General features: G+C 46.7%; 1 protein-coding gene across 10 annotated transcripts in view; it reads left to right on the top strand.

Annotated features, from left to right (window-relative positions):
- slmapa (sarcolemma associated protein a) overlaps nucleotides 1–25,443 on the top strand; it is a 40,429-nt gene that overhangs the window by 3,133 nt on the left and 11,853 nt on the right. For 3 of the 10 annotated variants that reach the window (XM_076024813.1, XM_076024815.1, XM_076024814.1), the window contains exons 2-12: nucleotides 9,981–10,128; nucleotides 12,242–12,314; nucleotides 18,541–18,577; nucleotides 20,102–20,164; nucleotides 20,538–20,633; nucleotides 20,807–20,878; nucleotides 20,959–21,099; nucleotides 21,202–21,339; nucleotides 22,325–22,493; nucleotides 23,172–23,222; nucleotides 24,336–24,479. In XM_076024813.1, coding sequence (XP_075880928.1) covers nucleotides 9,981–10,128; nucleotides 12,242–12,314; nucleotides 18,541–18,577; nucleotides 20,102–20,164; nucleotides 20,538–20,633; nucleotides 20,807–20,878; nucleotides 20,959–21,099; nucleotides 21,202–21,339; nucleotides 22,325–22,493; nucleotides 23,172–23,222; nucleotides 24,336–24,479 — 1,132 coding nt within the window. Of the gene's footprint in view, nucleotides 1–1,030; nucleotides 1,187–8,724; nucleotides 8,742–9,980; nucleotides 10,129–12,241; nucleotides 12,315–14,812; nucleotides 15,196–18,540; nucleotides 18,578–20,101; nucleotides 20,165–20,537; nucleotides 20,634–20,806; nucleotides 20,879–20,958; nucleotides 21,100–21,201; nucleotides 21,340–22,324; nucleotides 22,494–23,171; nucleotides 23,223–24,335; nucleotides 24,480–25,443 lie in introns of those variants that run through there. The other 7 variants (XM_076024817.1, XM_076024816.1, XM_076024818.1 and 4 more) reach the window with 5 other exon arrangements.

The raw sequence follows: 25,443 nt of genomic DNA, 5'->3' as shown, positions 1-25,443 counted from the left end.
GTGATATGCAATTATGAAACCTCCCAAAAAAGGGCCGTGCTGAGAGGATGAAGCATGTACAGTGTGCGATTACATGAGCATCCCTTCGGTAGAGTAGGTGAAAATAGATGCCAATGAAAAAGTAGCCTCAGGAGCCTCGATTGCGTTGCAATCGGTCTTCTTCACAATAATTGCACTATGACTTCATGAAATCACGCAGCTCTGCTTTGGATCTGCTCAGACCTTTTTTTTGTCCAGTGATTCAATCAGATTTGAATTGTTCGCTGCCTTAGTTCAACATGAAGCAGACGCGTCTTGTGTTGAGCTCTGGCTCGCTGGCTGTGAAACGCAGCCTTGAGACTTGCATTTCCTTCCCTTTTACATCGTCACATTAGCACAAATAACTTCAGAACCCTATAGTATGCAGTCCTGGTCAGAAGTTGCAAATGTAATAAGGTTCTATAGGAACAAACTGAAACCGAGAGATGACCTGAGAACACAGAGGAAATGTTTGCTACGGAGCTCGGAGTAAAACACAAGAACAGTTATGAAGTTGGGCACAAAACGGGCATGTAAAGCGGGTACGGCTTCACTGATGTTAATTGTGCTGCAACAAATCAAAGCACTGATGGAGGCTCCTTTAAAAACTCTGATCAGAGTCAAAAGCACTGTTGGCCGAAGTCCCAAAACGTGTACTTTGCTATTTGACTGAAACCAGGAAGTCCACAGGTGAAGTGAGACCTGACGTCTCACCGCACTGACGGTTCACACAGCTGCTAAGGGAATTGTATTATCGGGGGATTACACTCTGGACACACACACACACACGGAACAGACAGAACTATGAAGTTGCATTTGTGAGGTCTCCTTTGATCCTGACACGTGTTGTTGGGTATATAGTCGTGGTTGCCATTGACTCTTGACCTAACTTTTATCTTGTCATTGTGATGAGCAATGCACTCATGAAAGGACATTAATTACGTCACCTGGGAGATTCCTCTATTGGTGACGACAGTCTGAACGTTGGCGCGGACTCCTCTTGTACTTACAAGTGAGGTGTTTAAAGTACAGAATAGAATGGAATTCACTCGCGCTTCACATGCACCAGACACCATTAGTTGCTGTCCTGGAGCAGTAATCTGTCAGTGTGTGTGTGACTGCGACGGGGCACAGACTCAACTCTGCAAGTGTGCGAGGCAGACGTACGGTAGGTAGTACCCTGACCCACTTACGTCACAGCAATTCGGACATGTTTGAATTTTTTGGAGACGACTCCGGACGCCAATCCGGGTTGTGAGTTCTGGGTAGCGACGAGAATGCGTTTCGCCACCAGATGGGACACAGGACATGGTAGCGTTAGGAGAAGACAAAGCCGAAATGGTGGTAATATGAAAACGAGCATTGAAAGAAGGGAGCTCAGACCGTCCCAATGGAAGAAACCTTACTTCAGCCGTGGCAGGAGCGTGAGGGTCTGGTTAATGTGGCTTCCCCCTTTTAAAAGTGGCTCTTGGAGGACTGCGGCCTGTTCTGTTGGCTTCATTTTGGTTTGACAAATGTTGTCGTCTGTCGTACCTCATCTGGAGCTCTCCTCGTCTTTCAGTTGTCATAAAATATAAGTTTTTTTTAAATAATGTCTTAATGGCATCATAAGAATAATCTGCCAGAGCCACTCAGTCAGTGTACTCCTACTGTGCAGTGACTGAGAGTTGTCTAACGTGTGTGTCCTCAGCTTTCGTTATCGGTTCGAAATACATTGAATAAAACTCCCAGCGCAATCCAATAACAACCGGTGCTCTGGCTTATTAAATGATCCTGAACTATTATTCAGCTTTCAAATGAATTGGTAGAATTGATTGATTCTGTCGTGACCCGCTACAGGGGAAAACTGGCTTTGTGGCCTTCTCTGGACCCAATCATGCCAGCCAAGTTGTTTAGTATAACATTATCAAATGTCAGCCTGCTCGCGCAGGGAGACCAAAGATCGGGCTGGTGGCCTTTTCACCCTCACCGTCCAGGGACCTGACTTTCAGGAAGCACGAGAATCGGACGGAAGACTCGCAGACGGAGGACCAGTCGCTCAGTTTCCCTCGCATTGACGCTGCGTTGTTGATGCTCTTCCACCTGTTCACCGCTTTTAGGTGTTGTTCCCAAGGCCTTTAATGGCAACACTGCGTCTTCACAACTGGGCCTCACTTCACATAGTTCCCTGTGACTGTAAATGTCAGAATTTTAGGCCCGGTAGTGTTTATTTTTTTTCTGGTCACAGGTAAAGTGAAGCAACTCAGAGGGACACGCAGGATCTCCATCAGAGTGGGTTCTGATGTCCGCGTGTAATTCAGTTATCTTCTTGGGGTGAGACGGCCCACTGTGCAGTGCTTGGACTCTAATTGGCCAGGTATTTTTGTGAAGAACAGGCCAACTGCTGTCGTAAGTGTCCCTGACCCTGAGACACGTATCTATTGTACCAGTTCACTTGGAGCCGTCCATGCCTCTCGTGACATACGCACCCTGTGGATGTAAATTTGCAGAGGATTGGATTAAATGAGTTATTACCCCTCCACAGGACGTCGTCGCATCAACAATGGAATCGCTCCACCTTCACCCTCCCATCGTGTCGTCGTCGAATGCAGTCAGATTTCCTCGGATGTTACGAGAGCAAGTTACACAATGATTCCAAAATAAATTCACGTTTGTGTGGCCCTGACCTGGTCAGCGTTGGGACGGCACGTCGTCTGGCTGCTTCGGCAAGCAAGCGTTTGAGCCCAACCGCCGCATCGTTGCCACCGCTGCCGCTGTATCCCCCCCCCCCCCCCGTTCTGCTTGCTTTCCTCCCATGCAACCTTCATGTCCCATGCAATAGCTCACATCCAGCTCTGCAGCGCTTTACTGCAGGCCATTGTCACGTTTGGTCAGCCCCTCCGTGGAGGATTTAGAGCTTAAAGGTGAAATCCAGAGGAAGCCCAAGCTGTAATCACGCTGCGCATGAATGGTCGAGGAGCCATTTTCTTATTGGTTCAATTTAACCTCAGACCACACGTTTGAAACAGGTGGACGTAACCTGCGCCAAGGCTCCACGGGCAGAACGTCGTTAGGATGAAAGAAATCCTCAGTCGGTGGCATTCTGCATTTCAAACTGTGGCTGATAAACGTGTGGTTGCAGTTTTACAACGTGTGGCTCTTCTGTGCACAGCTGCTGTGTTTATTTTTGAAAATCTCTAGGTTGTGCCAACAGTTTATTAAAACTGTTGGTATTCCAACAGCAGTGTGTGGATGACATTTTAGTGATTTGGGATACTTTGCCGCTTTCTGCGTGTCTTAATCGGAACGATAAGAATCTTGTCGCCAAACAAAAAGTCACAGAGAGCACCTTCCGTTAAACTGTTGAAAAACCTTTTAATGTGACATGGCAGTACAAAATGTTGTCGTGCGTTTAAACATCATAGATTTAAAGCAACACTGTACACGTCTCTTCTCCAGGCCTTTGTTAGTGTTAAATCCTGTGTTACCTGATACTAACTTTTGCTTTCTTCCACCTGATCCTTTTTAAACATGCTGAGCTGGTGAGCGGTTATGTAACCTGATCATACATGATGCAATCGGTGTGCACGTGTGTTAAATCCCATTTAGAGCAGTAAGTCTGTCACGAACATACCAGCAACAGGTGAAGGTTTTCTTTAGGTAGCCACAGCCAGCGACAACCCAGTTCCAGTTTTCTTTTATAGAGCTGTGTGGTCACAGTCACAGCACTCCAATACTAAAAATAGTCCACTTAAACATAGTTATTTTGCCGTTTAAATCAATATTCATTGTAAATCACAAAACTTCTGCAACATTGACAACGTTGACCGCTGAAATTTTCCTCCCTGTTATGTTTTCTGCCTTGGTTTGATTTTGTTTAATTGTTTTACCATGATTTAAAATACTAAAGTCAAATCGCCCTTCAGTGCCCCTGAAGCCAAATTTCAGATTCACTAAAGATTACTAAAGACACTAAGATTATTCTTACTGATAGTACCATCTACCCACACAACCACACCTGTTACTGGCCAAGCCTATGAGAACTAATAAGTCGACTGTCTGCCAGTCATCTTGTATCTTCAGGATTTCAACACTTCCTCATACAGGAAAGGACTGTGCTGGTTTCATCACCTGCCCTCAGAAGCCCATTGTTGAGTGTTGCCATCAGAGCACGTGATGCCAGAGCTCGGCATGTCGACGCTAAGAAGTGTAGGTCACAGGTTGAGTTTAAACATGTGAGCTGCTTTGCTACTCCCTTCTTTTGAATGCTGTATAAATTCCATGAAGACTTCTATTTTTTTTCAACTCAGAGTAGGTATGTATGAAATGGGGACTGTGTGTGCAGGGTTGTTCTGAGATACAGTAGAAAATGATTATGATTTCATAACATCTAGCGGGAAGGGCGAGACGGTGACACAGTGGTTAGCACTGTCGCTTCACAGCAAGAAGGTAGCAGGTTTCATCCCCAGGCCTGGGGCCTTCCTGCGTGGAGGATGCATGTTCTCCCTGAGCCTGCCTGCCTTGGTTCTCTCTGGGTGCTCCGGCTTCCTCCCTCATGCACTTAAAGTGAATTGGAACAACTCTAAATCGTTCGGAGGCGCAAGTGCGAATGGTTGCCAGTCAATGCGACCCTGCAAGAATCCAGTGACTTGTTCATGGCGTGACCCCTTCTACTAAAGACAGCTGGCATAGGCTCCAGCACCCACTGCAACTCTGAGTGCAAGAGAAGCCGGTATTGTCTAGTATAGTAGTGTATGATGGATGGCTGGAAGGAAGGGAAGGAGGCAAACAATTCACTGTTAGTTGGTTCAGTTGGTTTTCCCTTTGATTGTGCAAAAGTGCGAATGAATTGATAGATTTATCAGTTTTGAAAGGAGGAATTCAGCAGTTAGTTGAAAATGAGTGTCGGTGGAAACAAATCAAATCCCAATTGCAAAGCTGGAACCTGGTGTTGCATACAATTGCCAAGAATTCTTTTTTTTTTTTTAAATAAGAAATTGCCTTTGTCAACATGTTCTCATTTCAGACACTACTAATCCTTTTGTACCATGTGTCCTGTGTGTATTATTCACACACACACACAGTGCTTTTGGCTGCTGCAATACTGTGTTGTCTCTCACATGTCTTTTGCTTGGGTGCAGTGTCTGTTAAAAACCCAGTCGCCACTAAGGGATGATTTAAGGATTGATGATTTTTTTTTTCTCTCTCCACATTTCTCACCTCATACTCATAACAACTTGCAGACTGTAATTTTTACTTTATCGTGCTCATTACAATGGCCATTGCCTCACCCTGGTTGAGTTTTCTGAATGATTTTGATAAGAATGGGCCCGCATAAAACAATATATTGTGAGCGTGGAAGTGATATGAACTTGGCAAGTTCTAGAGAATAAAAAAATAAATGAAAACGAATTGGGTGGATTAAACGTTAGCACTTGTGCCTGCGGCCTTGTCTATGAAAGGTTTTTGCCGTAACCCTCGATGTGAGGGACGTTTTTCTTTTCTTCCCAGCAGATAACCCTTGTTCTTTTCAAAGGGCTTCACTGAGATCACATCATTTCAGGGCCTTTGTTATTCAGTCTTGTCTCTTTTTGCAGACTTTGTACCCATAACGTGCAAGGTCTGTGCACTTATTTTTTTGTCAGTTTTAGTTCAAATACAGCAACAAAAAAAAAAAAAATCAGCTGTATTTTGGTATCAGAAATCTGATTGAGTGGAACAGTTTTTTTCTGTTTTCATCTCTAAAATCTCAGTCTCCTTCGCAAAGCATTTACTTTTTCAAGTTCAGAGGTTTCATGCTTTTTTTCTTGGGTGAGAAAAAATGTGTAACAAGAAGTACATTTTATGCATTAGTGGTGGCTGTTGCATACAGTTTTTTTTGGGATGAGAATGGTTAGGCGAGGGTGACGTTGACAAAGTAAAGTTCAAATAAGTTGAACTTTCGTGGGAATAAGCAAGCAGATCTGGGACGCTGTCTCGGAATCCTAGGGGTTTTTAATGCGTGCACTTCTGCCCCACCTCCAGGCAACGCTGATGCGTTGAAGTGGCTGCCAGAGACACCAGACAAGTGAAGGGGGAGAAGAATCTTGCGTAACTCGTTACTCCCCGAGAAATGCAGAGCCAAGCAGTTTTTACATGGCCTCCATGTGTCAGACACGTATGACATATTGCAAAGATGGCGCGCGCGCATGCAGTCCAAGGCTTGCATGGAGAAAACGCTGTGCAAACAAAATTGGAAGTGAAAGGAAACAGATCTCACATTACAGTCATTATGCAGTGGTTTACTTCTCTCCCTGTCACAAAACAACAGTTGCAGGGAGAACTTCCATCCCTCATTGTTTTGCCTCCACTCAACAATGGCGTCAATTTAATAAGTTTCTCACAGCAGTCACGCCTCGCTTCCCCTATCAATTCATTTAGACCGAGGGGAGAACATCTCGGCCGTCTGTTCCAGTACTGAAGCGGGGCCGATCTTTTGACAGCCCGTCGCACAAAGGGACCTCTCAGTCGATTGACTCGGAGCAGCTCTTAACTTTATTTAATGGCTGTCTGTTGACCCTCCTCTTGTCCTGTGGTGCTGTCACTAATACACTTTGTCTGGGATGTACTCCGTGGTTAATTGTATTGACTTTACACCACATTATGGTCCAGAGTTTACCGAGCCCCGTTCTCTGGCGTATCGGGTTAGGCTTTAGCGAACGAGGTTAGAGGGAGGGAAATGTGTCTGGACTGGCCCGAGCTGCCTGATGTGACTCATGTTTGGTTTGACTTTCACTAAAGGACGTTTTATCATTTTGTCCTGTCTTAAAGGGAAAGAAAAAGAAGAGAAACAAAAATGTGTTCCGTGTAGGAGGGGAGCAGCAGAGCTGTCCAGACCTGCTGGCAGAGCTGGTAAAATGTAGATTAGCACAGAAGTCAAAATGCTTCTCGTTGGCCCTCGGACTGACTTTTCTGAGACTTGGCAAGAATCGGTCTGAAAGTTTCATCGGCTGACTTCTGTGCCTGTTTATCAAGTTTTGTTTTTTTTTGTGTGTGTGTGTGTGTGTGTGTGTGTGTGTGTGTGTGTGTGTGTGTGTGTGTGTGTGTGTGTGTGTGTGTGTGTGTCCGAGGCGGGGGAGTGCATCGTCCCACCGAACTTCTGTCACGTGCGGACCTGCTGACTGGTTTTAAGTGGTTGTTGTTGCTCGTTGGCTGCCAGCAGCGCTGCTTTTTGAAGGCTGGAGATGAATTAAAATCCAAGCACAATTACAACAGAGCGTTCATTAAGCCTAGGCTAATGAGAGGGGAGCGGGGGGGGGGGCGGAGGGAGAAAGCTCATCTCTTCTGCACAGCTTCGATTTTTAAAGCCTATCAATAAAAGCCATTTCTGTTCAAGCAGAGTTTGCATGCGTTTGAGACCCACTTCTCCTGGTTGGCTCGATTAGACAGAATCTAACGAAATCCAACTTTTCATGGATGTGAAAGCGAACAACTGACCTCCTGAGCGACAGCCTTCCCACTAAGTCACATTGGGAGAGTTTGAGGACCATCATTTAATGACCTTAACATTTAACCAATCCTTATTTTGCCAGTTCGAACTGATGAGCTTTGCCACTTGCAAGCACCTGCACACGGATTTGTACTGATTTAGAAGAAAGTGAGACTCTTGTAGCGCGATGCGGTGACAGTAGTGCACTATGAGATGTTGGTATGTGGCAGTAGAATTTACCAGCTGACTGAATACACAGAGGAAATCAAAGCAGCTAATACATCCGTGGCTACATCAGTTTGTGTGTCACTGCTACGCCGGCCGCTCCTGAGCTTCCTTGTGGGTTGTTTTGGCTGTGTCCAAATTGCCTGGAGTCGTTGGGTCATGTGATTTCAGCCGCACAATAAGAGCCTGAGCTCGTCCGTCCGTGAATCAAATCTTCCCTTTATTTACCTACTGACCAAGCCAAATACTGCACCGCCGCCTCCCATCCACGTAGGTCGACGGTGTCGAGTCACGTGACTTCATCCATCAGAAGGGTGACCCTGTCACAGCTGTCGCTAACATGATGCACTGACAACATGGCGCGGCTCCTTGCATTGCACACTTCTTTCCCTCGGAACTAACAGCCGCAGGGAAGGCACTGCGACGTACGTGGGAAACATAAGAGTGTGTGTGTGTGTGTGTGTGTGTGTGTGTGTGTGTGTGTGTGTGTGTGTGTGTGTGTGTGTGTGTGTGTGTGTGTGTGTGTGTGTGTGTGTGTGTGTGTGTGTGTGTGTGTGTGTGTGTGTGTGTGTGTGTTGTTGCTGGGTGAAAAGCTCTATAGTTGGGCGCCTCTCTCCCAGCCGTCTCCAGGTTACCATGGGGACGGGAGGTAAGTGTGCGAGGAGAGCAAGCTCCTGTCATGATCTGTGAGCTCGCAGCGCTTCGGTGGCGCGTCGCCGTGGGATGAACGGCTGTCAGTCTGCTGGCAGCTCTTCTCCCTCCCTCCCCCCCACCCCCCGGTTTTGTTTTCCCTTCTGCCTCCTCCTCTCTTCACCCCTCTCTCTCTCTCTCTCTCTCCCTCTCTGTCTTTCTCACCTCCTTCTCGCTTGCTGGCGTTCAGTCTGCCTCTGGTCGATCGGCAGCCGTGCACGTTCCTCACCGGCAGCCAGCGAATGAAACTCCTGGAGGGAGAGGGGGAGAGAGCTAGAGAGAGAGAGAGGGGGAGAGAGAGAGAGAGACAGGGAGACGGGCCTCGGGCGTCCCCGTCAGATCTCGCTCTGTGTCTGTGTTTGTACGTCGACGTAATTTGCCGCCTCCTTCCCCTCGTCTCTCTTGTGTCTTAGCATTAGCTCACGATGGCATTTACTCCTGGTTCTCATGTGCATTTCTCGCCTGGTGCGTGTCTGTGTCTGTCTGTCTGTCTGTCGTGTGTTTGTGCGTGCGCGTACGGCCTCGGTTTTATCTCCTGGAATCTCGTGGCGTTTTTTCGTTCTCTACACGCTGCACGGAGGAGTCAGAGTTTGGTCCTCGCAGTTTGTTGCCGCCGTCGTCGCTGCTGTTTTCGTCGTTTGTGGCTGTTTTGTGCGTTTCTATGCGACTCGTTGGCTGTTGGTTGGTAATGTCAAACTTGTGTTGTGTCACAGTAGTTGTGGTCCTTTTTGTGGAGCTTGTCATCACCTGGCCATTTCTGCACGATGGGCAGGAGGAGGTGAGCGCGATGAAACGTCCTTTTTTTAAAAAAAAAATCGGGAGCTTCAGCCTGGTTTCATTTCAGCTGGACTCAGCAACAGCAGGGCTGATGGTTTGACGAAGCGACTGTCGTCGCGCTCACCTGGCTTGTCAATAGCCGCTGCCAACATTTAGTGACGTATATTCAGAAGAGTATTTCAGCATTAAAAATGTGCATCGTATCTCTCTTAAGTATATGATTAAATAAAGATGCCGAGAATTAATTTAAACAACAACAATGCTTTCATGAATGAAAAAGTAGCAGGGCTTTTAACAGCAGCAGTTGGCGTTTCCTCGTGCCACTGTTTTTGGTACATTTGCAGACGTTTGCCTGGTTTGTTTGGTTTGTGCCTCATGAGTGCAAACGTTGGCCAGTGCTGATGTCAAAATGTTAAAAATGTAGTAGTTGGCCGACTGCCAGTCTCCTCAGTGTGAACATGTTCAAAAACTAAAAGGTGAGGTGGTGCTGTAAAGCGCTAATGATAACACAATGGGATGCAATTTGTTCATTCATGAGAAGCCACATTTTTTTAGCAATGAGGATTTATTCATTTAAGTTTTTGTGTGTTATTTAGAATTTTGATATCCATGTCCAAGGGGAACAACCTGCTTCTTTTTACAGTTTGCACTGGAACATTTAGCATTCTTGCGTCAGAAACCTCTCATAGGCCTTGGGTTTTCTGCTATTTCAAAGTTTAAAGCCAGAATAAACCGCTCGGCCTCTAAACTCTTGGAAGCATTTTAATCTTGCACAGTCTGTGTCTTCGCCCCGGTTCTAACCTGCTGCGCTCGTGTGTTTCAGTTCTACCTGCAAGACACTAAAAGCAGCAACGGGACCTTCATCAACAGCCAGAGGTTGAGTCGCGGCTCGGAGGAGAGCCCGCCCTGCGAGGTTCTCTCCGGAGACACCATTCAGTTTGGCGTTGACGTCACTGAGAACACACGCAAAGGTACGTGCACGCTGGCCATGGCGGTTTTTGTCAAAGTGCCCGTTCAACACAAAGTGCAATGTTTCCCAGCAGTACCAAGCCTGTAGCTCCTCAGTGCATCCTTTGCCTCTTTCACTTCCTTCACTTTTGCAAATTGCAAACTAATTAAAAAAAGCGGTGTTTGGGAAATGGTGTCGTTCCTCCAGTTCTCATCCCTTTTTTGTGTTTTTTTTTTCTTTGCCAAACACGCAAACGCGCGGATACAACAAGGCGTCATTTGTTGCAGGAAACCACCAGTGAAACTAGACTAGTTTTGTGAGTGACTGTTGGAGAGGACAAAATGTGCAAGTTTTTTGTGTAGTTTATATTTCTCTAATGGAGGCCTATAGGAGAAAAAGGAACATTAGTAGAACCTGATAGAACCCCCCCCCCCAGAAGCCCCAAATTTGACATGGCTGTGTCTTGAGGGATCTTGATGAACCTGCAAGTGGCCCCATGTCTCTAGGACAAAGTTGACTTTTGACCCCATAGACTTGCATGGCATTAGGGCAGTGGTTCTCAAACTTTCTGTCACACCCCACCTTGGAGGAAGAAAATTTTTCATGCCAAAATGGTGACAAAATAGTTGTTTTCAAATTCACTGAAACAACATAAATGTGCAAATAACGTTTTACCTTTGGCACACCTCTTCTTTTTATCAAAACCAACATTCTTTTTTATATCATGAACATTCATTTCACTTTTCTCTTCATTAATGAAATCATTTATTTTGTACAAATAAACAACTTTAGCAAATCACTCTTTGTGACATCAAATCCTGAACATTACTTTTTAAACAAGAATACTCCTTTCACTTTTCTGCTGTGCAAATAACTTTTTTTGGCAAACCACTTTTGTAACATGCACCATCCTGGCTTCCCTGTGAAACAGCACAGCTTCATGTTGTGCTCCCATCTCCTCACATAGTGCAGAGAATAGCCGCGCTTTCAGGGGTCTTGTTTTGATGAAATGGACCACATCAACAACAGCAGTCACGCGACAGCATAACATTTTCTACCTGCCACACGGGATGACGTTGAGCGTTGCGTGCACTAAGTCCTAATATCGCGCCAGTCGCGGCGTAGATAGAACAGTGGCCACCGCCGGACTCCTGAATTCTTCTTTTGGTCCCTGTCAAATATTTGTCCATCCTGTGTACCTGAGCAGCGCCTTTCTTAGCTACAACCTACTGAACACTTTTCGTTAATTGTTCCGCCGTGGAAACATTAGTTCCCCCGGGCGCCCCGTCTCCCTCCCGCCCAGTGTTTAGCGCCCCCCCCCCCCAGACGTGACTCTGCGCCCCCCACTTTGAGAAACACTGTATTACACCGAGTGAATAAAAGAGTTCCAGAGAGGCCGACATTATTTATTTTTCTTTCCATCCCAGCGTTCTAGCTAATAATGCACACACACACACAGCCCTGAAATAATTGCACTTGACTGACCCTTAAAGGGCACCTGAGGGCCACTGTTGCTGCGGTCATAGACAGCATGCTTGATGTGGTCTATATCCAGGTCAGATTTTCAGCTCCACTTATACTCTTTTTAACCTAGAAGTGCACTTCTCATTGAACCTCAGTAATGAGACCTCCGCTCACGGTCAGCCTGCGAACTAGGCTGTGGTGCCTGACTTTGAATAGGTCACGCATGCAGAGCCTTATCTGTTGGCAGGATTTTGTTGTTATGTATATAGATTTTTAAAGTTCTTGTGGTTCATGTCCTTGGGTTTGATTTTTTTTTTTTTTTTTTTTCCTCCACCCACTGCTTTCATATGGTAATATTGTTGGCAGTGTGGTCACACAGTAGCAGCAGGGCCACTACAAACGGACAGGCTTCTGTCCACAGCAAAAACAAGCAGAAAAAAAAGCCCGACTACATCTCCTTCATGTTTTAGTGCCGTGTGGAAATCTAATGAGTCTCTTCAGGTTTCGTCCGAATATCGCCTGCATTGGACGCATCATTTACTAAGGTGTTGGACCTTTGGCCAGTAGCCAAGATGTATCAACAGCTTCAAGTTCTGTCAAACCATGATGACGATGGTGATGATGTGGATGGATCGCTTTAAAGTGAAAGTGTGCTTCTGTTTGTTTCACAGTCACCCATGGCTGCATCGTGTCAACGATCAAACTCTTCCTGCCTGATGGGATGGAGGCTCGCCGACGAAGCGAGTGAGTGCTCTCGTTCATTAAAGTTCTCTCCTGCCTGCTCGTTCGTGTCATAGTCTCAGGTCCAGTCGTAGGCGTGGACTACCATCTTATTAAGAGGCTGCCGGTGACATTGTGTTTATGCATGTTGTGCGACCTTGTTGATGCAGAGCACGTATCCACACACTGATGGAAGGGCGTACGGCCCAGCACGGAGCTCCCTACTGTATCGGGAGTTCCGCCTGTGTAGGTGTGCAAGTTTGTAATTGGCTGGTGTGTGTGTGTGTGTGTGTGTGTGTGTGTGTGTGTGTGTGTGTGTGTGTGTGTGTGTGTGTGTGTGTGTGTGTGTGTGTGTGTGTGTGTGTGTGTGTGTGTGTGTGCCATCTGTTGTCCTGCCGCCCGGCCTTCAGTCTGCTGAGCAGACGAGCACCGCGACCTGCCGGAACACGGAGGGAAAGGAGGGACCTGCAGCACAGAGTCTATTTTTAAAATCCGCACGAGGGGATTCAGGGTTTGTCAGAAGACTCTGCGCCCCACCCCTCATCTCCAAAGCAATTAGTCCGCCCTTTTTGCTCCAAACACATTATTTCCAGTGGGTTGATGCACGCCTTTGTGTGCGTTTGTACGTGCGTGTTTCCTCCCAGAAAATCTAAAGATGCGGCTTAATGCAGCACCAGTGGAGCCACGCTTATAACCTGACCTGTTGTGACTCGTTGGAACCTGATAAAGAATTCCAGATGGTGATGCATTGTTCCTTCTTCCAGTTTCTGCCTTCTGACAGCTAAGAGCGGACCTGAGATTTTATAGCCTCGTTCCTTGCCACTTTAAAAATGCGTTCAATCGCATGTAGGCCGGGCAGCCTAGCAGGGCTGGGGAAACTTTTCGATTGGTGGGACCACAATGGGTTCTAAGATGCGACACAGGGGCTGGAGCAGGAGCAGATGGGTGGAGTGTTTTGGGGTGACCCACCACAAAAATATATGTCATGATATATGTAGATAACATGTGGTATAATGTTAATTGAACATGAACAAAATCAGTGTCTTTGAAGTCCCACGGTCTTTAGCTCTTTATTGAATTGACTCGTATAAATGCTGAAAAAAAAAATGATGCAATACAGCTCATTTCTAACTCACTGACTATTAATGTCATTTCTTCAAGTTCGGCAGGCCGGATTCAAAACTTAACGGGCCGCATATGGCGCCCGGGCCGCAGTTTCCCCATGCCTGTCCCAGAGTCTGGCCTGGTCGCCCGACTGCTTGTACTTTGACCCCAGGACTTCCAACAAGTTAGTTATCGTGTTAACATGCTCGAGTCTGGGTGTGTTGGTATTAAAAATAAACAAAAAAACAACACCCACACAAAGTTCATTCAAGTAGTCATGTACTGAGCCAATAAAAGCCTGAATGGCTTTTTCACGGTTGAGATAATTAAGAAAGATCTCATTTCTTTAGCGCCATCTTAGAATTACCAGCAACTCCTATTCTGCTGCTGACACAGTTTTTTTTTTTGGTGTGGCTCAGCAGACAAACCACTGAAATCATCACGACAGATGAAAGCCTTCGTAAGCTTCTCAAACGAAGCGGTCAACCAAATGAGAATAGATGTACATTGCTGTAAAGATAAAGATGAACAATTGCGATGCGTTTTCTAATCTGCACGAAGCTTCGGACCGCTCCCCAGCACATGTCGTCACTGCCAAACCTCCAGTCACACTCAACCTATGTATTTCTATGTGGCCTGCGGTGCCGCGGGAGACTTTTATTAAAATAAAATAAAAGCTCCGTTAGACAGACTTATAAATAACTGCCGAACAATTCTGCTCCCCACTGTTGGCGTTGGCCACCTGGTGGTCTGCCAGGTTCCTGTTTGAAAAGCAGTGAGAGGGCCTTCATTGAAACGGTAGATAAATCTGCGCCATGTGTTGCTGCAGAAGACTTTTTCCTTCGTGCACTCCCTTTTTTTTTTTTTTATAAGAAGCATTGTACTTGCAACACTCCACAAACCTGTGAAACCAGTGCGGCGGTTCTGAATAGCTGCGCATCGGGAAGATCACGCTACAAACACGCCCATGCCAATGTTTTTTTTTTTTTTTTTTGCACTTCTGGAGGTGTAGTCAGAAACATTAAAAGTCACGTGTTTATGTAACTGTGCGAGCTGACGAACGGACGAACCTTTTTATATTCACGCATCAAAAGTAGACCATGCAGAACATCCATTGAGCCAAGAACTGCTAACTTCTCTCAACATATCTGACAATTTCTGCACATTAATCTTGCAGCTGTTCGTGAAATAGTGAAAATGAACTGGCTTTGAATTCAAGGATTCTGACCTGTTTCTCTTTAAACCACTGGGGTTTTCTTCAGTTCAGGGGAATACTTCCCCCTTTGTTTCCCTTATCAGCCTGTTGACTCGATCACCTGACATGTTTCCTCAAACCACACACACACACACACACACTCACACACACTCACACAGGCAGCGGTTAAAGAGGATGTTTCGTGTTCAGAATTGGCGCGCTCTCAGGTGAGGGCTCCCACTCCGACAGGCCAGTCAGGAATCTTTAAGCTCGGCTGCGCCGTAAAGGGAGCGGAGGGCCGCGGCTGCGGCAGAGAAGGAGTTTGTTTCCTCTGGCGGAGCAGCGGCAGGGGCGGAGCGACGCGGCTGCAGCGCGAGTTCAAAGGAGAGAAGAGAGGCGAGAGGAGAGAGGAGGAGCGACAAGAGACAAAGTTTGTGTCATGAGGTGACTTTTTGTTTGGAGTCGCGCTGGAAGGAGAAGACTCGGCTGCTGGCTTTTGAAGCGAATGACGCTCGCTCGCTCGCTCCCAGCTGAGTCACGCTGAAGCACAAGACAGCGAGTGAACTTTGTCCAGCGGCAGATTACCGTGGGGAAGAAGGGCCTCAGGTAAACTCCCCGCCGTTTGCTAATACAACGCAGATTTTTGAGGCAAAGAAGCGCCGTGTCCTGATCCGGCTGGGCTGCTTGTCTGAAAGTTTACAAGGTTGTCGTTTAGAGGAAGATCAGCGTTTCAGAGACACGAGCCTCGATTGTTTGCTTTGTCCGAAATGCCGGAGGTCCGAGTGCCTTCCACCGGGACGTCTCCTGATGCTGTGTTCAGATTACCGCAGGGCTTTTTTTTTTAAAACGGCGGCTCCGGCCACATGGAGATATCTGCTCTGGTAGCAGCGGGACCGCGCGCAAAAAATACATCCTACTGTGGTATTTCTGATTTTGAGGCGGTTTCACCTGTGCTCAGAATATGTGGTTGGTCACTGTTTGAGAAGGAAGGACGGTGAGTTCCTAGATGTGCTCATCTGGCTTTCGGAGGCTTTTTGTGTCAGTGTGACAAAAGATCGGAGGTGAGTCAACAGGGCAGGGAACCTGCAGGACCTCTCGACGGTCGTCCTTGTGCTCACTTTGATTGTTTCGTGTTCTTCAACCATTAACCCGTGAGAGCTGCCATAAAACGACAGGAAGAAAACCGTTCGGCGTGCGGTTGAAACGGGAAAATGGAGCACTGGTGCGCTCACGGTGACGGACGGACGGATGATGGATGGATCCACACTGAGCCAATTATTAGTTACTGTGATGTAAATAATGAGGATGGTAATAATCTCCACCGCCACAGCCATCCTCTCCCTCTGATGCATTTAAGATAAGAAGCCACTGCTTCCAAATGGCTTGCCAGGCCTCGGTAGCTGCGTTTCCTTTACCCATAGAATTGCGAAAAACCTAAATATCGCCGTTTAAAAACAGGTCATGGAAACGGCAAAACTTTTTTTTTTTTTTTTTTTTTTTACAGGTAATCAAAGAGAAAAATATAACAACCATTCTTGACAGCAAACAAGTTCGATGTGCAGATTTATACAAGAAATTTTGCACCTCCATCCACCTCAAAGTGGGGTCACGCGGCATGAGATTTGACAAGAATTACGACTGATACACTTAGCACCATTCAATGGAAACGCCTGCAAATCGCAATTGTACTTTGTGGAATTCTTTTTTTTTTAGAAATACCGCCTTTATTTTGTGAAAAACTGTCATGGAAATGCAGCACTTTACGCTAAGGACGATTGCAGAGCACCCCAGAGCAGCTTTTGTATGTCACTATTAATAGCTGCCTGCATTCCAGCTTCTGGTCAGTGCGATGATTTAGATACTGGTCGTAGTAACTAATCGGGTCACCATTAAACATTTAAAGTGAACCAGCGAAAAACCTTGAATGACAGGAGTTTACAGTAGGAAACTAACAAAATCCTTATGACTTATCAAACAGCTTGTGTTGAATGAAACCCACTGATGGGGATATACAAGTGCAGCAGCATTGTTTGGCTTATTTGGAGCAAGACGCGGGGTTGTAAGTTTACTTTTGGCAGAAGGGGGTTGTGTGACTCACAAGGTGGAAAATGTAAATCATGCACGGCGGGACCGCAGCTCCAAACAACCAAAAATATTTGTTCTTTACATACCAAATATGGGTGACTTAGATTTTTTTTTTTTTAACATTAGTACCTTACTGTTCATCTAACGTGTGGTGAATGAAGGTGGCTGCAGAGGAAGACACAGGGAGGCTCTAATCTCTTGACAGAACCAGAAATCTTTGCCTGATCCTTTAGATTTGCCCTTTATCTAAACCGCTTAGTTAAGCACTGGCTGGAGTTCAAAGTGGCAATAGCTAATGAGAACCCCCCCCCCCCACCCCACCCCACCCCCACACACACACACACGTCTAATTTACTGCCGTTGACGACAGACTTGGGGTTTTTAAGGCACTTATTTCAGATGCAGTTTATTTGGCTCTGGTTTTTGTCATTGGCATCATTCCTTTCAGTACAGTCAGTTCAGCCATTATAGACTCACACACACACACACACACACACACACACACACACACACACACACACTTGTGTTTAGGTTTGCATCAGAAATGGATTCTAGCTCCTTAGCTGAACTGGCCATCGTGACTTTGGACTCTGTCACTCAGGCATGCACTGTTCCTCCAGCAGCTTGGTGGACACGGCTACGCGCAGTTTGAGTTGGCCTCAGTTACAAACAGTTGGTGGCACATGCAGGTGTAAAAATAGCAGCGCGCTGTCTGTGGGTTTAAAATATTTTCGAAAGCGTTTCTGTGCATTTGCTCTGCCGTCTTAAACTTGGCACCGTAAAGTAGTTCAGAGGTGGCGCAGGTTGTAAGGTTGTGATGCAGTTAGTTCAACTCTTGGACAACTTAAGACGGGAGTGTTTGTGTGTTTGTGTGTGAGGCTCCATTAATTCAAAACCAGGTACCTACCGAGTTGTATCGTTTCTTCATGGAGCCTCTGCCGATGCAGCTTTGGTCTCTTGCTATCCACTGGTTACTCATTAACAGAGTTGGCTTATGTTTTCCACACTCGAGCTTGCCTTCATTCCAGGAGGGTGGCGGGGGGGACGACCTGTGTGACCACGTGTCGTTGTGAGATGCAGCTCTTCTGCTGTATGGCCGCTGAAGGCGTGTTTTCACTTCGATGAATCTTTAATGAACCTCGAGCACTAAACTGGTCTGATGTATTTTAACCCTATTTTTATAAAGTGTATTTTGAGGGCTTTCTATAAATAAAATGTACTATTAATCATCATTATATGGACAGCTATGCTATGGCGGACGACACTGCGCTCCCTCAGTCAGTCAGAACAGTTGAATATTAAGGGAGTCTTGAAAAGTTTTCAATGACCTAACCTTTATTGACCGGGAGTTTCCCTTCTCCAGATCCATAGTGAACCTTTCCTGACTGCCCCGCTGCTGCTGCTGCTGCTCTCTCAACCCTCTTAACTCGAGATGTCGGCTCGAACAGTGAGGATTGCTCTCCGACGGCCGGTGGCGTTGTCGTGTTCCGTTGCGTTGGCCAACGTCGCGTCAGCGTGTCTACATTTGCCAAGTTGAGCCAACGTGCCTCTCGGGGAAGCAGCCTGAGGCTCCTTTGCTCAGCTTGGCCACTGTTTGGCATTTAGTTTCACTTTTCCGGTTGCCTTATCAGCTTTATGAGCCACTTGTTTAGCCACCACGGTGATATACGGCTCACAGAAACCTCGGCTGTGGAGATTCATTTCTTTTATTTTTTATTTATTTTAAAATGCCTTCAATTTAGTGAGATGACTTTATTATGATTTATTCATTTTTCTAACCCCTCCTGTCGCCATGGTTACCTCGTGTGTCTTGCCTCCCTGCTGTTTCCATGGTGACCAAAGTGTTTTCTGCTCTTCCCCTCTCAGTGTCATCCAGACTCCGTTGCCGCTACCTGTAGACAAGGTGAGTACGCCAGCGTGCGTGGATCCGCTGTGCTGCGTGCGAGTCGTCGTCTCGGTCCCAGATTTGGATGCATGCCGCCCAGTTGCAGCTTGCTCGTGTGTGTGTGTTGGTGTGTGCGTGTGTAAGGTTGTTGTCACACACAAGTGGAATTGGCAGGCCCAGACACACACACACACACACACACACGGACGGACACACACACAGACAGACAGACAGACAGACCGTGCGCGAGTGGAGCAGTCAGCTGATGGAGGAATGCAGGAATGGCTGCCAGTTTTATGTGTTGCAGCTCCGCCACACCAGTCCGTCCGTGGTGCACAAGGGGACCAAGTTTTCTATTCTATACTATTTTTAATTTTATTGTAAAATCTCTTAAGATGCAGAAAAATACAGAAATTGAGGTTTTGTCGAGTTTGCGAAGCTTTGAGACTAATTTGCTTCAGGGCGTACCTGACACCCGGGTATTAATTAATTAGAGCGGCGTTACTGCTGTTAATTACGTCTGGGGGACGGGGGGGTTAAACGCAGGGCGGTGCAGTTCACTGCGAGCCTGTCTGTACTGTGGTAGATTGTTCTGCCGCCTTCTGTTTGCCACCGACAGGGAGAACAACAGGGCCTCAGTGTGACATGTCTGAGGAATGTGTGCGTGTGTGTTTGTGTGAGTGTTTCAGAGAGAGACGTCGCAGTGATTAATTAAACTTGCATTACTTTGTACTTAATTAAACGTCCCGGAGAGGGTTTTCTGTACCACTGGAGACAACCCCCCCTCCACCTCTATTCACACACACACACACACACACACGCACACACACACACACACACACACACACACACACCACCACCACGTGTCTCTGGGATTTCACCACAGTCTTGGATTTCAGTGTGTGGATAAACCTGCTTTCAAACCCAGACAGGTTTCCTCTTCCACACACAGTTGCAGGATCAGCCAGTCACGTGGTCAATTGATGTTTCTAAGGATATGAATGCTGCACACGTTAAGAATGTGAATGGACAATATCCTGTAGTGCAAAATAACTTCATTATTAATAACCTCAGGCTTTCATATTTTAGACATTTTTCCCCCAATGCACAAATAATGGTGCACATTCAGAATGATGAGCGTAGATGAATGTGTTTGTGCAGTGCAGCGCTGCACTGTACACCTGTGACCTATTGCCTATTTGAAGGGCCTTGACTTTCTGCCCTTATCGCTCTCATTCTATGCATTGCATGCAGCGAAAGGAGAGATTATCCCGGAGTGTGTGTGTGTGTGTGTGTGTGTGTGTGTGTGTGTGTGTGTGTGTGTGTGTGTGTGTGTGTGTGTGTGTGTGTGTGTGTGTGTGTGTGTGTGCGTGCGTGCGTGCGCGCGCGCGCGCCTGCTTTTCGTCCTCCGAGTGCCCGCTGAGAAGCAGTTTTTAACATCCACGTGTCCAAACGAACCTCCGTCATGTATGAACGCACACGGTGCAAGTGTTCATGTTGCAGTCAAATGCAAATTGCGTGTTTGTGTGTGATTTGTTTTAGGTCGCAGCCAACGCTCCCAGCATGTATTCTCAGGAACTGTTCCAGCTGTCGCAGTATCTGCAGGTAACACACTGCCACCTACTGGTCGCTCTAAAAAGGTGCACCTTAGTATATTTTGTCAGGCGTTGAAATTCAGAGAATTAGAAAAAAAAATTTACTGTCAAGATGAAGAAATGTTTGATGAACAGCATTTTGAAATTGGCTGCTTTGTTGATTTTCATTCATTTTTCTTCAAAACTTTCAAATATATTTTATTGAGCATCAACCGCTAACACAGAATTAAAGACATATGAAAAATGCAACCTGGTGCTCACATTTTAAAATTTTTCCACCCTCCATGTACTCTGAGGTCGATTTTCATTAAATTCCTTATTTATTTTCTCCATCTGAATGATTGTTTCTCCTACATTATGTATATTCTGTCGTCCTGTGGCAGGAGGCCTTACACAGAGAGCAGATGTTGGAGCAGAAGCTCGCCACTCTGCAGCGTCTGCTCACCAACACCCAGGAGGCCTCAGAGAGCAGCTGGCAGGTGGGTAACACGCTGGTCACCTCAGGTGTAGTAGAAGCATTGCACACCAAGGCCGTCCAGTACATTACACTTCAGGGTACATGGCAAATTGCTGCACCCGATCCTTTAAAAAGGCCTCCAATGAAAGGAGACAACCTATCAAAGCTAATCCAGCGAGTGGATGTTCTCACCAGGCTCTGATAGACGAAGACCGTCTGCTCTCCAGACTGGAGGTGATGGGCAGTCAGCTGCAGGCGTACTCTAAGGTAACTCGCACGCTCTCACGGACTGCAAGAGTAGCGATAATGAAGTGAAACTGATGACCGACACCAACCGACTCCTGCAGTCCCAGACGGAAGAGGGGATTCGCAAGGAGCTGCTCGCCCTGCAGGAGGACAAGTACAACTACGAGACGACGGCAAAGGAGTCTCTGAAGCGGGTCCTGGAGGAGAAGATCGAGGTGGTCAGGAAGCTGTCCGAGGTGGAGGTAAGGGCTGGCGGCGAGACGCGGCGCACCAGCGGCGGTCGGTGACGCCTCGCTGCTGTATTGATTGTTGTTTTTTGTTCTTCTCCTCTTTTTTTTGGTCAGCGTTCCCTGAGCAATACGGAGGATGAGTGCACCCACCTGAAGGAAATGTCTGAGCGCGGTCAGGAGGAGCTCGGGGAGCTCGCCAACAAGTACAACGCCGCCGTCAATGAGATCAAGGAGCTCACAGACAAAATCAAGGTACGTGCGCAGGCTCTGTGAAAATGTGTGGCGGTCCTCCGTGGTGGGGCTGATGTAGAGGACGATGTCCTGTGTCAGTTATTTCATTAAATTCCATTTTAATTTTCAACATCCCCGCAGCCCCTCTTGCTTCCAGCAAAGCATCAGGTTTAGAGGTTTAACAAAGTATCCTGCAGTCTTTGCACCACGCTGTAAACAGAGGGCTAAACATGCTACTTTCTGGAGCCCGTAGAAGCACTTCTTAGAGCCAGGCTTTTCAAGAAGCCCCAAATTTGACGTTGCTGTGTCTTGAGGGATCCCGATGAACCTGCAAGTGGCCCCATGTCTCTAGGACAAAGTTGACTTTTGACCCCATAGACTTGCATGGCATTAGGGTTAGCGATAAGGCTGGGGTTAGGGTTAGGGTTAGGGTTACTGCTGGAATTAGGGTTAGGCTTTTTTTGGGGTTCTTCATGGGCTAGAAGCCCCAAATTTGACGTGGTTGTGTCTTGAGGGATCCCGATGAACCTGCAAGTGGTTCCATGTCTCTAGGACAAAGTTGACTTTTGACCCCATAGACTTGCATGGCATTAGGGTTAGCGATAAGGCTGGAATTAGGGTTAGGGTTAGGGTTACTGCTGGAATTAGGGTTAGGCTTTTTTTGGGGTTCTTCATGGGCTAGAAGCCCCAAATTTGATGTGGTTGTGTCTTGAGGGATCCCGATGAACCTGCAAGTGGCCCCATGTCTCTAGGACAAAGTTGACTTTTGACCCCATAGACCTGCATGGCATTAGGGTTAGCGATAAGGCTGGAATTAGGGTTAGGGTTAGGGTTAGGGTTACTGCTGGAATTAGGGTTAGGCTTTTTTTGGGGTTCTTCATGGGCTAGAAGCCCCAAATTTGATGTGGTTGTGTCTTGAGGGATCCCGATGAACCTGCAAGTGGCCCCATGTCTCTAGGACAAAGTTGACTTTTGACCCCATAGACCTGCATCTCTCTCTCCCCAGGTGGCCGAGGGCCGGCAGGAGGAGCTGACCCAACGCGGAGCCCTGGAGAAGAAGGAGTTGGAGCTGCGGATCGAGGAGATGGAGGAGAAGGAGCAGGTTCTCCAGGCTCGCATCGAAGCTCTGCAGGCCGACAACGACTTCACCAACGAGAGGCTGGCCGCCCTGCAAGGTGCGTGCTTGCACTTGCTTGCTACCACTACCCGCTTTCAAGTTCTAACAAACCCACCGAGTCCTGCTGGACATACGCCAGCGGGTTAATGCACCGTAGCTCGTCACGGTTATTCAACAGGAGGTCTGGAAATCAGGAGAGTCTCTGGTCTTCCCTGTTAGTCAGTAGCTGCGTTTCCATTACAGTTTTTTTTCCCCCGCAAAATAAAAGCGATATTTCTAAAATTTTGACACAATACAATTGTGTGAAGCGCATAAGCCATAATTCGATAAGATTTTATGAGTATTACGTTTTGTTTGCAGTCAAGAATGGTTGTTATATTTTTCACTTTGATTACTTGTGAAAAAAAAAAAAAATGTTCTGTCTCCTCCTCTGTCTAAACATAATGTGCCATTTTCACCTGAAGTGAATTGGTCACGTGACCCCGTACATCACGTCCGGTGTCGTGTAAATGCGAAAAAAGTGATTCCACGACAGGTTTAGCTCTATCCCGATATATCTGAAAAAAAAACACCTCTTGAGAGCGTAAACACTTCTTAGCAATGTTTGAGAGGTTTTTTGAAGTTTAGGCGTTTCCATTACCAGTTCTTTGATTGCGATATTTCAGTTTTGCGCATTTCGGGGGGTAATGGAAACGCAGCTGATGTCTCTCCCTGCTGCTGTCGTTGTTGTTTGCAGTGCGGTTAGAGCAGCTGCAGGAGAAAAGCATAAAAGAGAACAACAGTCTGGGTGAGTCCACCACTCTCTGGTCTCTCTCGGGGGGACGGGAGACCCTCGTCACCGCAGTCCCCTCTTGCTTTCTAACGTCACTCCCTCATCTCGCACTAACGATGCATGTCGAGCTCCTGCATGACGGCACGCCAGCGTTCCTTCCTGCCTGCCGCTCTCCTCTGTCCTCGTCTTCATCTGTGTGGTTGTCACAGTGGAACTCTGGCTCTTCTTTTGTTGCTCTGCCTGTGTTTCACAGTCACCGGGTGTCCTCGGGCGTCTCTTCGGGCTCGTGAAAGGAGTCTGTTAGCGTTTGGATTTTTTTCAGTTCTCTCTAAACCTATTTTTATTGATCTAAAATGGAGTGAAATTGGCTGTCATTTGGTCCTTATTTGCATTAAGGGACTTGGGAAGCGTCTTGTGCCAGAAATCTCAGGAAGTCCATCAAAAACAAGAATGGTCTTTTATATTCAAATGATGAAAAGAAGAACTTGTAACTTGTTTTTTACAACAGGTAATCTAGTAATCACATTAAAATAAAAGGCTAAAACTGCATAAGATAGATATTAAAAGATACACATACATTTTTTTTAGAACACAGGGATTGGCTTCCTGAAATAAACACTAATATTTTTGACTTGCTTAAGTCTAAAATTTGACATCATAATTCAGAATCGGGAAGTTTAATTTATTAAGAACAGGATTTCTTATCAAGGATTTAGTCAGGTGATCAGCATGTGACACTGCCCTGTGTGACCTCAGCAGGGGGAGGGAGAGCTTGTCTCAGTGGATCCCAGTGGTTTCAGAGACTCTGTCTGGAAACGGGCTCTGCTGGGCTTTCTGTAATCTCTGGGTTGTTTCCCTGGTCACTGTCCAAACTGTCCACTGCTTTGCCTTCTTCCCGTGGGTGGGGGTGATGAGAACCAGCTTGTGGGTCACCAATTGACTCGGAGCGATTGAATGACGACACCGAATCTGAATGCTGGAAGTGAACCGTCTCACTGCTCACCGCGCCACAGTCGACACTTTGTGAAGGAGCTCGCCGTCTTTTGGACTCTCCCCCGTTGTTCTTTGTTTGGCTCCCAAAACGGCAATATGGTACATTGCAATATATCTGATTTGGTCACATGACAGATGTGGACATCGTCCCCCACGAAGCAGTAGAGGAGCCTGTGGAGGACAAACAGAGCCTGCAGACGCCTGAGGGCCAGAGGGAGGACGAGGATGAGGATACAGACACCGATGATGGTGCAGTTGGTGAAGATGAAGAAATTCATGGTAGATGAATCATCACAATTAGCCCCTCTTTGATCCATCACTCAGAGCGCCCCCATCCCAGGATGTGAAAAATGCATTGTAGCGGACATGGGGAAAAAAAAGCTGTCGGATAGAGTTCACGTCATAACTAAAATATTTTAAATCTGATTATTGTCTTACTCAAACATAAAAAAGTGAATATGTTTCCCATCCACCCAAAAAAAGAGAGAACATTTAGTTGGATGTTATTTTGAGAGTCATGCATTCGGCAGATGTTTAATTAGTAGTGCATTGCAACACGAAGAAATGAAGGGCTGAATTAATCATTTCAAAGCTTTTAATTTCAGCATTTTTTTTGTCACATCTCAAGGCGACGCCTCAAAGTCATGAGTGGTTCGGTGCTCCGTTGTGTCGCCTGAAGAATTTTTGATTTCGGTAGTCGGAGCTCAGATTAAGAAACTCTTTGAGAGGCGAGACTTTTCTTTCCTTTTGCGTTGTCGCCGAGTAACACTGTACGAGTTGTTTCTCCGTTTGGCTGATGATGCGCCGGAAATGATTGAGAAACCAAAAAAAAAAAAAGCAAAGCCTGAGCTGCCTGCTTGCCTTCCCTGTGGCTCGGAAACCTTTTCAGAGCCTCCTGATAGAAGAAACGAAACCTTGTTCCCGCCTCGTCTGTTAGTTTCACGCTCATCTACCTGTGACCTTTTGCTCTGTTACTCGTTCATTCTGTCCACGTGCTTGAAGTCTCCTGTCGTTTCTCCGCCCTCTTTCCGTCTGCTGTCTGCCTCCGGCTCGTTCTTCCTCTCAATGTTCTGTGAGCAGAAAGCTTCTTGTTTATGTCTTTTACCAGTTCAAGAGATGTGCGGCGGCATATCCTCCAGTAACGCATTTCTGTAGCGTTCTAAAGCGATTGTTCCCGGGGGAGGCACGTGCTTTCCCTTCCCTTAGCGTGCCGCAGGAGAGTGAATATGTTGAGAGTAATCCC

Source organism: Nelusetta ayraudi, unplaced genomic scaffold, assembly GCF_046127955.1.
Source record: "Nelusetta ayraudi isolate G7.1 ecotype Tasmania unplaced genomic scaffold, CSIRO-AGI_Nayr_v1 ptg000017l, whole genome shotgun sequence".
NCBI lineage: Eukaryota > Metazoa > Chordata > Actinopteri > Tetraodontiformes > Monacanthidae > Nelusetta > Nelusetta ayraudi.
Note: the sequence above shows the minus strand (reverse complement) of the source record. Positions and strands in the feature narration are given on the sequence as shown.